At 34.4% G+C, this 12,770-nt stretch overlaps 1 protein-coding gene across 1 annotated transcript in view; it reads right to left on the reverse strand.

Annotated features, from left to right (window-relative positions):
* Window positions 1-12,770, reverse strand: part of LOC113516493 (microtubule-associated protein futsch) — a 219,588-nt gene that overhangs the window by 42,065 nt on the left and 164,753 nt on the right. Inside the window, 1 exon segment of the mRNA XM_052899915.1 lies at window positions 8,653-8,811. Coding sequence (XP_052755875.1) covers window positions 8,653-8,811 — 159 coding nt within the window.

Genomic DNA, 12,770 nt, shown 5'->3' on the forward strand with positions numbered 1-12,770 from the left:
TCGTGTTTCAACCGTGAAGTAGTTGTTTTTGCATGGCTGTGTTTCGGTTTGAAGGGTGGGATATGGCGTGAATTTACTGGGTACAGAGGAATAACATCTGAGTCCTCAGGAATGGCAACGCATGGGGGGTATTATGGGCGAAACAGTATACTCTGTTTTGTCCATGGTACTGCTCATGTCTATAGACGACGGTTACTACTTTCCATCTGGTGGGCCGTCAGCTTGTTTGCCATTCTAAGTTGTATAAAAAAAAAACATCAAAGCACAAGAAACTGCAATACTTCTGATACTGTTTTTATTTTAACTCATTCTATACAGATATGTACAAAACCGAAAAGTAGGCTTGGGTAATATGGATACCGATCCGATTTCTATATATTGGTTTCCTCTGAACATTGATGGTGGAAAAAAGGTCAAATCACACATTTCGATATCGCCCATTATGGCCTGATATTTATTTTCGATTATATTAAGTCTGTTATCCAATATTATTTCTTTGGATAACAGATTTTTAACATATTTGTTATAAGACTAGTATTTTTTATACAACTTAGAATGGCAAACAAGCTGACGGCCCACCTGATGGAAAATGGTAACCGTCGCCTATAGACATGAGCAGTACCATGGACATAACAGAGTGTACTGTTTCGTCCATGGTACCCCCCATGCGTTGCCATTCCTGAGGACTCAGGTGTTATTCCTCTGTACCCTGTGAATTCACTGCCATATCCCACCCTTCAAACCGAAATATAGCCATGAAAACACAACTGCTTCGCGGTAGAAACACGAATGGGACAGAGGTTCTCAAGCAATCGACTTTTGTACAAAGTCTCCCTCTGGTATATAAATATTGTAACTAAAATATGCACTCACATATGCACACAAACTTACATTAAATACTATATAATTAAATGAACCGTCTTTATTGCACCATAACTGTTAAATTTCTTGCTTTGATTTCCACAAGACAGGTTTGGCCTAGTGTGGGGTCATAGCTTGCATATTGTACCATAGATAAATTTTAGGACATAAAGTTATTCTTACATCTTAAATATTGCTTATTATTACCTATCTCTACTGAAAACATTATATTTCTCCTCTTTTATATCATGTGTTAAACACAGGCCACCATTAATTTGAACTCAAACCAAAACACAATTGAAATGTGCACATTGCTGATTGCTTTTAATTATTGGAGCAAATGCGGTGAGAGGTCGTTTAATGGAATCGTCGTTCACAATGGGCACGTTTTAATTATAATATTATGGATTGGACTGGCTCACCTCTTTTTACTTCTAAGGAATGTGGGATAATGATTTTCACGTTCATACCTAATAATACCGAGGAATAACTCGATTATTGTATTTGTTATTTCGTAACGAACTATGTCAGTTGTAAACCGATTTGGATAATTCCTTTCTTATTTAAAAGAAAATATATTCTTTATTATTACATAATATATTACACACAAGCGGCCCGTCCCGGCTTCGCACGGGTGGACACTTTTACGACATTTTAAAAAGTGGTTATTGTGACATAACGATAATAGTTGGGCATATAGTATCGCGAAGTTTTTTGTAGTAATTGATATTTTCTTCAATATTGTAGAACATACTTTTGTTCTATCACCAATAGTTTCCGCAGCGCACGCGACGGAATATATTTTTTAACATTTTTTTTACACCTTGAGTTATATTACTGAAGTTTTAGTAAGGATTCCTAATCTTTTCTAGCAATAAATATAGCCTATGTTACTCAGGATGAATGTAGCTTTCTAACGGTGAAAGAATTTTTGAAATCGGCAAAGTAGTTTTTGAGTTTATTCATTACAAACATACACACAAAAATACAAATCTTATCTTTTTACAATATTAGTGTAAATTGGTCTCATGGAAATTTTATAAAAAATAATTCAGTAGTTTAATTTTTAAATTAAACTAACAGGTTTTACCAGAAATGAAGTCAGTTTTTTTAGAATTCAATTAAATTAAAATATCAATATAGACATAGCTAATATATATACATATCACAAAAGGGTACAAAAAGACCGTCACCCCACGTAAAGGACAGTAAACATTTGATTAATGGGAAAAAGGTACATAGTCGTAATTGAAAAATAAATTGGACCCGTACACGTTCCCGATGTAGCTACTGTTTGCTTTGATTCGATAACACGTGTACATTTGAATGTGTCCATGTTGCCTGGTAAATATTTATAACAAACATTCAAAATATATCTACCATCGAATTTATTTACTTACTCCAAATATTACTGTTATGCTAAAGAATAAAAGCCATGTTTTAAAGAAGAAACTATGTATTATGTAAAAGAAGGGAACGATAAAAGAATAATGGAAGGGGATTGTTAGTGTTGTAATGTTTAAATTTGCCGCCTTCTAAATTGTTTTGACGTTTACCATAGATGATATAGTTGGTTGAGACTTTTGACATATTCTCTCTAATCTGTATTGTTCACATTAAAAAAATAGTATTCCAGACAATTTATCATATTGAAGACTAGGCAGCATGGTCTCCGACCTTAGCCTGTTCCACAACGGAACAAACATACTAAAAAAAAATAGCGAACTGTCACTCCCATTGCTAGCAATATATCCTGTCAAGTCGATCTCCCCGTGGGTCCCTCTAGAAACTATCGTATTGAATCTCAGATGAATTCACCATGACAGTCTTTTTTTTTAATAGTTATTTATTTATTTTATTTATTTATTTATTTATTTATTTATTAAATACAAAAAAAATTACAACAGCGAGTACATTGGACCCCGCACTAGGAGGACCTGTATCGCGGGAGTCCATATGAGATTACCAAGACACGGTGGTTTACAAATATAAATTAAATTAAAATACTAAGCTAAGTTAAAATGAAGTGCTTCGTGAAGACATGCGCATAAAACAGAAAATTATGTAAATACTCTAATATTACATAAATAAATACATACAATTAAATATACTAAAGACATACACTACTATATACGAATATCAATAAATGGTATATAATATTAATTCTGTGGTATCGTAATCAAGATTTTGTAAATATCCTTGTATCCTATGTTTAGCCTCCGCATTGTTAAGACCATCCAGTTTGCAGAGATTATTAAGTTTTTTATATATAAATGGGCACGAATAATAACTAAAGCGCTTTGCAAATGCAGTATTAATGCGAGGGATGATTATTTTGCGCCTTCTCTGGTCCGAAGGTTTTTGCGGGAGGAGAGGAGATTTGTGGTGCATCATTACTACTTTAAGTATATAAAGTTGACGCACTGTTAGAACAGCAGCCTCCTGATACAAAAGATAGGTGGGAAAACGAATTGGTTTCCTAAACATTACTTTTAAGACAGATCTTTGTGCCCTTTCAAGTGCAATCATATATGATTTTGATGCACCGCCCCACACTGTGATGCAGTACATCAACAGTGATTGAGCTATGCTTTTGTATACAAGTAATAAAACATTCTTGCTCGCGCCGTTACGCAGAAGCTTCATAACGTGTATAAGTTTTCGTATACGTTTAGAAAGCACTTGTATATGAGAAGCAAAAGTCAACTTTTGCTTCTCATATACAACTGTGTACCTGACATTGCAATGATGCCACTTCAGCCTCACGCTCCTCTAATAATTTTAAACGTTGATCAGTTCGCGTCATATGATTTTCTACTTCGGATAGCCTTTCACAACATTGGGTGAGTGCCGAAAATATTTCAGTTACTTTGTCTGTGAGTTGTGATACATCTTGCCTCAAGAAACGAATTTCAGCAATTAAAGATCCCAAACTACTATTCTCCAGTTCTGGTGATTTTTCGATGGACGTGCTAGCTTTATTTTTATTACGTATGGTAACATTCACTCTCGCAGAGGAGGCCTTAACCGGTGTCTCTGTGTTATCGCCTCCTTTTTTCAAACTGCAACGACATTTTTGACACACCCATTTACGCACGTCATCTGGAGGGGATGGTCCTATACATAAGTCACGGTGAAACGGCACTTTACAAGAATCTATGCAACATTTTATGTAATTTTTGTCTATTATATCCTTTAGGCAGGCCCCACATTGCAACCCATTTTTAGAGGACATTTCTAAAATATATGTATATCACACCAATAATTTATCTATCAGAAATGAACTATGAACTGAACATACACAAATCTTACAATCCACAAAAAGACAGAGCCAGTAGACAGGTTTGAAACATGCACCTTTCAAAGTCAAGTCGTAACTCTCCTCACTGCGCCACCAATTTCTACAGGTCGTAAACGAAATTGTCGATCGTATACTGTGCGTCAGGTTTCTTTTTTTTTGTTTTTTTTTTTTTTTTTCTGTGGGTAGTTTTTAATTTTGTTGATATTGTCTCACCAACAATAATCACTGCAGCCAATTCAACGTACACCAGTCACGGGAATGTTTTATCTTATTTTGTTAAATTTCGATCAAAAAGTTATTTGGTTTGTTATATTTTTTGTGGTCGTTTCACTACTCAACCTATGACACAACTCCGGTATGTAAACAGTAACTTTAGATAATTTTTTCGAATTTAATTACGTAGATCAGCAATAACGTGTCTTCACTAGTCAAGAGCTAGCGACTCACTTTCACATGTGTAAGTATATTTGTTATTCATATATATTTATTCGTTTATATATGTAATTTTAGTATGTATGTATATCAATAATTAGTAGTACCGCATTCGAGTATTCTCTTAGTATAGTTATACAGGTATTATTCTCAAATAATGTGTTATTCTAAAAAAAAAGGATGGTTTTGTTAACATCTGAGCATTATTATTGACAATGTTGCTGTAGTTTTCCATAGTTATGTTTAATTTTGTATTTCTCTTCTCTATGTATTAAATTTGTGCAAACTTTAATGGCTGTCAAATTATTAGTTAAGTGTGTAATTATAATTATTCTAGCTGTCTGTTTGCTTCAAATAAATAAAATAAATTAGATGATTTCACATACTCTCGATACTATACTCATACCAATTTATTCTATTTTCGGGCGTTTTTTAATCGAAATAGTTTACTCTCATATTTCTAATTTGATCCAGAATGAACTAGCGTTGTTTTGCTTTTTTTTTATTTTTTTTTTGCCTTATTAATTATATTATTATTTATATTTTATTAATTATATATATCTATTTAATTTGTAATGATATAAAAATCTCTAATTGTACAAAATGCACAATCTAATGTTATAGTAGAATATATATATATTTTTCGTTTCTTTTTATCTTCATTAGAATTAATTGTCTTCGAAAATTTTTAAGACATTACAGTTTTATTATTCTTTGTATTTGCACAAAATTGTTATAGACAGAGATTACACGCTCCCATTTTGTTTATCCGGGAATTTGTTGGCGCTTACAAGCTTATAGAGTCGTGGTTATGATTATGTCTCGCGAAGTTTCGAGAGAAATATTCCCAACTTTGTTCTTATTATGAAATTTGCTCACATCCACGGGATTAAACGCTAGAGTAAAGTCTAGTTATCTTATGTTAAAATTTATTATCTATATCTACGTGTATTTCAAATTTCATATAAATAATTGAAACATAATTTAGTAATAAACATCGTAACATCTATATCTTTAAACATCTTTACACTTGGCCACTTCGAGAGGATGGATGAAAGAAGAAATACGTAAGAGATTTATCAAGTAAGAATGAATGGAGACATCGGTAGGTGCCGACCTAAACGGACGTATGTCGATCACATAGGCGACGTGCTGAAGAAGGGCCAAATTAAAAGTACCCGTAACCGGCGAGCGTGTATGAAAAGATTGATGAATGTAAAGGAAGGGAAAGAGGCTTGTTTGAATCGAAGCATTTGACGTTCTATTGTTTCTGCCTACCCTAATGGGAGACAGGCGTGACAGATATGTATGTATGTATTCATTTCAGGCGTTAACTGTCCACTGCTGGACATAAGCCTTTCCCATAAGGGGTGTTTTAGCTATTAGTTGCCACGCTTGATAGGCGTGTTGGTAACCACAGTTAGGCCTTTGAAGATGTTTTAAGAGGGACGCTGCTGCCCATCCCTCGACCTTAAGTTCCCTTAGTCGCCTCTTATGACACCCACGGGAAAGGAAGGGGTGATCCTATTATATTTTTATAGTCTTTTAATAATAGATGGTTTATTTAATTATTGCAGATCCTTTATTCCTTACTCAGACACCAGTCAGTTAGTCAGTCAGTCAGACTTCTTACCAGAGGGAGACTTTGTACAAAAGTCGATTGCTTGGGTACCTCTGTCCCATTCGTGTTTCAACCGTGAAGCAGTTGTGTTTGCATGGCTGTGTTTCGGTTTGAAGGGTGGGATATGGCGTGAATTTACTGGGTACAGAGGAATAACACCTGAGTCCTCAGGAATGGCAACGCATGAGGGGTATCATGGGCGAAACAGTATACTCAGTTATGTCCATGGTACTGCTCATGTCTATAGGCGACGGTTATCACTTTCCATCAGGTGGGTCGTCAGCTTGTTTGCCATTCTAAGTTGTATAAAAAAAGACAGCCATTTTTACACAATATTATTAATTAACCAATCAGTGTCCACCTCTAGTGATGTCCCATAAACACTAGTGATGTGATCTTACATTACATCAGGCCCATTCCTTTGGACCGACACGGTAAAAAAAAAATGTATGTATGTAATACTATATAATATTTTACTTAGCTAAACTTCTGTACTTACGAATAATCTTTTTTATGTTGAAAACCCAATGAAACCTTGACTTAGAAATCTGAGCTCGTCTCACAGTACCTATCACTCAAAATTGGAGCGCTGCCAAGACATCCTACAGTAATGGCTCTTACACTAAAAGCCTTTTCCTAAACGTAAAATATGCCATTAATGGTATCGAATGAAGCCACTCCGAATTAAGGGACTCGAAAATTACAAATTTACCGCCTTATTGTTTCGATTGATACATTCCATCTTAATAATTACTTCGGTTATGGTAATTCTGCCTTTTTTTAGGCAATTTAGAATAGCAAACAAGCCGACGGCTCACCTGATGGAAAGTGGTAATCGTCGCCTATAGACATGAGCAGTACTATGGACATAACAGAGATATCCTGTTTCGCCCATGATACTCCCCATGTGTTGCCAATCCTGAGGACTCAGGTGTTATTCCTTTGTACATTGTAAATTCACTGCCATATCCCACCCTTCAAACCGAAACACAGCCATGCAAACACAACTGCTTCATGATAAAAACACGAATGGGACAGAGGTGCCCAGAGAGACTTCTGTAAAAAATCTCCCTCTGGCGCCTGAATTATTTTCAGTAATTACAATAATTAAAATTATAAATTTTTAATGAGAGTTCTGGTTTTGGAAGACAAGTGTTGGTAATCATTTAAATTTAAAAGTATTAATTTTTGGTATAAATTTCTTACAATAATTTACATATTTTGTTTACGTTTTTTTTTTTTGTTTATTATTTTGCTATATTTTTGTGATTTTTCTATTGTTTTATTATTTGAATGAATGAATGAATGAGTATACTTTATTTGCATTATACAATATAGGGGAAAACAACACAATTAATCAATATAACGATACAATTGTATAAGTACAGTAAGGCGGTCTTATTGCTGAGAGCAATCTTTTCAAGATAACCTTATTTGTATATATTTAAAGAGACAGTTAAAATATATATTTTGTTATATATTAATTGATATAAATATCAATTATAAAAGAGACTCTAATTTTCAGTTTAAAGGAATAATTATCTGACAAAGAAATATTGTCAAGAACAAATGAAAATGTTTTTATTATGATACATGTATGTATTATTGATGGACGAATGAGATTTGTACATGTCTAACTTGACAATTTTCTTATATCATCAAGTTATATAATAATCTATACATAAGCTAAATAAAACGACTAGATCAATTTGGACCCTAGCCAATAAACTTCTATCCGTAAAAATCTTACGCCGCCCCGAGCATTCTAGAAATTGAGTTTCGACAAAAATCGCAGCCAATACCCTAAGACTAGATTCAACATCGCCTTGTTTTATTTGTAACAAAATAGAAACTATACTATGCATACGAATTTCAATTTTTACCCACAGTCTAGAGACAAAATCGATTGAATTCTGTGACCCTTTTGATTGACAATCATTGTTAGAGTTGATGAGTTAAATTTGTTTCATATTCTGAGCACCATTAACGCTATCTCTGTCTATATCTATCCACCTTTGTCTCACTTACTTCTATAATCTAGTAATAAGGTATTATTGATTATCACTAAAGTCAGTAATGAGTTATTTTTCTGGTGATGTATGGACCACACCTGATTGATGGCAAAAATATGAGTAATGATAATCTAGGAAAGAATCAAAATGAGCGATATAACCTAAAAGGTCAGTAAGCTAATGAAAAAACCACAAAGCTTAAAGGACTGAGACACGATGAGAAAGGAAGAACTTGGCATCCCCAAGATTCAAACGCAAAACTATCCTACTAAATGAAGTGGTATCGTCAATGTTTTGAAATTACCCAATAGATTGGTTCTGGGGGAGATAATGATCCTTTCAGGACACTGAGATTAAAACAGGCACCAAGATCAGGAAGTCCTGAATCCTAATTCTCATTTTTTGATAATGATTAAAAAACTCACCTAGCATGTTGAATCCGTTAATTCCGAAGAGTGCAGCGTCTCCTTGACCTCCCGGGAACACGTAGAGCGTCGGGTGGCTAAATCTGATGTTGCCGACCACGTCACTCGACACCAGGAGTTGGTCGAGGCTGGCTGGCACTATGTACGGGTCCAGGTATGCTGTAACAATACGAGGAACATTGTTAAGAGCTTTCAATGATCCAGTTGTGTTTCAATTTGTAAAAATACTTCGATATTATTTAGGGTTTAAAAATAAATTTTGCGAATTCAAACGTTACAAATACACACACACCTGTGAACGATGAGCTTTATGTGTTATTTGATAGATTTATTTTTTTTTTTGTTTCGTAGATACATTAGATTGGAAATATTTTAATTGGGTACACGAAATTGTCTACATAGAGATTCTGCCCGTCAAGAAGCTGTTAACTGTCCGTTGCTGTACAAAGACCTACCCTTTGAGAGTTTGCCTGTAGTTGCCACGTTTGGCAACCACTGTTAAACGTTTGAAGATGTTTTAAGACTGCTGCTGCCCATCCTTGAGTTTCCTAAGTTTACTAAGTTTCCTTGCAATTAATTCTATGCCGGGATCACACGGTGATACATGGTATATTAAATGCTCTTTAAAACCCACAGTTAAAGGAGTGATCTGTAAGAGATTAATATAAATGGATGCTACAGTTCATTAGCATTAGATTCGGGTACATTTTACACAAGTTAAAGCAAATCTCTAGTTCGGTTTAATTCTATCCACGATTGAAACACTGTAGGTAATCTTTAAATGCAATTAACATGTAAATTGGATTCATCTACATTTCAGACAGATATCTGGATAGCGTTTGATTTAAAATCAAAAGGTTTCAATTTATGTTGAATTTTGTATGTTCTAGTTACTTTAATAATAAGTTAATAATTAAAGATTATGACCCATAAAAGAGATTGACTTCACTTGTGACAATACCGGTTATTTTGGATCTAAAAACTAAACTATTGACCCGTTTTTGATAAAATTCCTACAAAAGCATTATGTAAATGTATTTTTATGCAACTAAGAATGGCAAACAATCTGACGGCCCACCTGATGGAAAGTGGTAACCGCCTACAGACATGAGTAGTACCATGGCCATAACAGAGTTTACCGTTTCACTTATGGTACCCTCTATGCGTTGCCATTCCTGAGGACTAAACTGTTATTCCTCTGTACCTTTTAAATTCATTATTAATTTATTCATTAATTTTTTTTTCACTCAAATAAGAGTATAACTTATCTCAAAATATATATAGATATTTTATAAGAAGCATAGGTACTTCTAAACTCCTCTACTTGCCAACGGGTACCTCGTGACCCAGATATGACGTGAAGCCTAATAACATGTTTCCCGTACCTGCAACCTAATCAATGACCTAGGAGTTTGCAATATTTCTGCCCTACTAACTCTTGATGTAGTTAATAAACGATATGGAACCTTAAGACGTTATTATAAAACCTAAAATTACTAATAAGTAGGTGAGAAGAACCTATTTAGTGAAGAACCTATATGAGCGAAATAAATATTATATGCCTAAATTTAGTACTGGGATTTAGCTAAATTTATGTACTTTAATTTTTTTATATTGGCTATGTGATCCCGGCATAGAATAGGCCACCCCTTCCTTTATTATGGGTGTAAGAGGCGAATAAGGGACAGCGAGGGGTTGGCAGCAGTGACCCTCAATAAACATCTCTAAAGCCTAACTGCGGTTGCCAATTCGCCTGCTAAGCATGCCAACTGATGACAAAACTGACTGGACAATGCTGATATGATGATGCACTTTTAGTTATAGTCTTATTTTTTTAAATACATTCTCCATGATGATCGTGAATATAAAACAAATTCTTTATTTAATTGTTTAATACTGTCCTAGGATTAATTTAAATACTAATTGAGCATTTGCTGTTTTATTTACTAATTTAAAATTCTTTATTCCATGTTTTATTATTGCTTTCACTGCCCAGTTTGCCTTTTTAAATCAATAATAAATACGAGTAATATTAAAAAAAAGTTTACGAATATACAAATATAAAAATTTGTGCCAATTTAGTTTTTTTATGAGTGCGATATTGTCTTCTATTCGAATGTTAAATCAATTTTCGTTTTTGCTTTTAAATACATTTCACTTAAACTAACGTAATTTTACTACAATAATCAGACATGTCTGAATAAGTTTGTTCATTTATTTTTTGTTTTTTTTTTTATAATAAAGATTTCAAAAATTAAATAAAGGTATCTAAATTTTTTTTTTAATTTAATCAGAGACATACTAAGTATTTTACTTGCTAATATAATCATTTGGAAGATATTTTTTAATATTATAAAAATTGTTACAATTCTTATAAGTTTTTAAGAGAGGTAATAAATAGTTTAAAGATTTTGTTTATGTATCTGTCTATAGTTTTCAAACACTTTTACAGATTTTTTATTAACTTCAATGTATTCTTAGCATGTATTATTTATAGTTAGTTTTAACTCAGTTTCTTAAAAATGTTCTATAAACTACGCCAAGTCATATTTACGAGGTATATTTTCCTTTTACGGAACTGTAATTTATATTCGAATAGGAGGCTCTTCAAAGCTGTAGACGGGAGAGAAATTCCCCCATTTTATACTCTAGCGGCTATTAATAATAAGCAGTGAATTTTAGAGTTGCATTTTATTCAGAATTCAACTGATATAAAATTCTTATAGCTCTGATAATATCAGGCATTTACTGTCTACTGCTGAAGATAGGCCTCACTCCAAAGAGAGAGTTTTGTCAGTATTTGCCAAGCTCAGCAGGCGAGTTGATAACCGCAGTTTGATTTCTGGTGATGTTTTGAGAGGAATGCTGGTTTTTTTACAACACAGAGAACAAACGAGCATGCGGCTCACCTGATGGTAAATGACTACCGCCGCCCATGATCACCCACAACACCTACGGCATTGCAGGTGCGCTGCCGGCCTTTTAAAAAGGAATATGCTCTTTTCTTGAAGGTTATGATGTATCGGTTCGAAAATACTGATGCTGGAAGTTGATTTCAAAGAGTGGTTGAGTGGAAACCATCACTCGTTCAGAGGGATGGGATGAAACTTTAGTTTATGGCAGGTTGTACGGTGGTGAAAATAAAAAAATGGTGCCCGTCCCTCGGCCATAAATTTTCCTTAGTCGTCTCTTACGACATCCACGGGAAAGGAAGTGGTGGCCCATTCTATGGCGGAACCACACGGCAGTAGCTACAGCTATGTCGCTGTGATATCGAATCGAAACTTGAATTTTAGAGATAGGACTTCTCTAAGAAATGGCATGTCTAAACCGGCCCAGTTTTATTTCAATCAGTACGCACCTTGTGTGTGTATAAGAGAAATTACCCGAGCCTCGAACTCTGCCATCAATCATGATAAAACGTAGGCGCAGCTTCGAACCTTTCAACGCCATTAGCACCTCGTCCGTCTCGCGTTACCTTCGCGTCTTTTTTTATAACGGATACTGTTTCTGTAATTTTATTAAATCTGACGCGGGCTGTTGAATTACAATGATTGATTTAAGTGAATCTATTACGTAAGATATATATATATATATATATATATATATATATATATATATATATATATATATATTTTTTAATGGATTTTAATGGATGGTTTTTTTTACGACACAGGGGCAAACGAGCATGCGGCTCACCTGATGGTAAGTGACTACCGCCGCCCATGGTCACACACAACACCTACGGCATTGCAGGTGTGCTGCCGGCCTTTTAAAAAGGAATATGCTCTTTTCTTGAAGGTTATGTTGTCGTATCGGTTCGGAAATACTGCTGCTGGAAGTTGATTCCAAAGTAATATAATGGTAACCCCGCCTGCGCTATCGGTATACACTGGCGCGTGGATGTCGACCTGTTAGGGTATGCTAGTAACGAAACCATCGTGGTACATCAAGACAGGGTAATTTACCTATTATTCCTTATTGGTGTTCCGCCAACGTTTACCGATATATTGCTAGCAATGAAGATCTCCATTACTAACAATCCTTCTCCTTCCTATACGAGTAGGTTATATACAATATTTTATATATTGATTAATGTGGGCAAAGCCGTTGGAAAT

Source organism: Galleria mellonella, unplaced genomic scaffold, assembly GCF_026898425.1.
Source record: "Galleria mellonella isolate WM207_F2 unplaced genomic scaffold, CSIRO_AGI_GalMel_v1 utg1217, whole genome shotgun sequence".
NCBI lineage: Eukaryota > Metazoa > Arthropoda > Insecta > Lepidoptera > Pyralidae > Galleria > Galleria mellonella.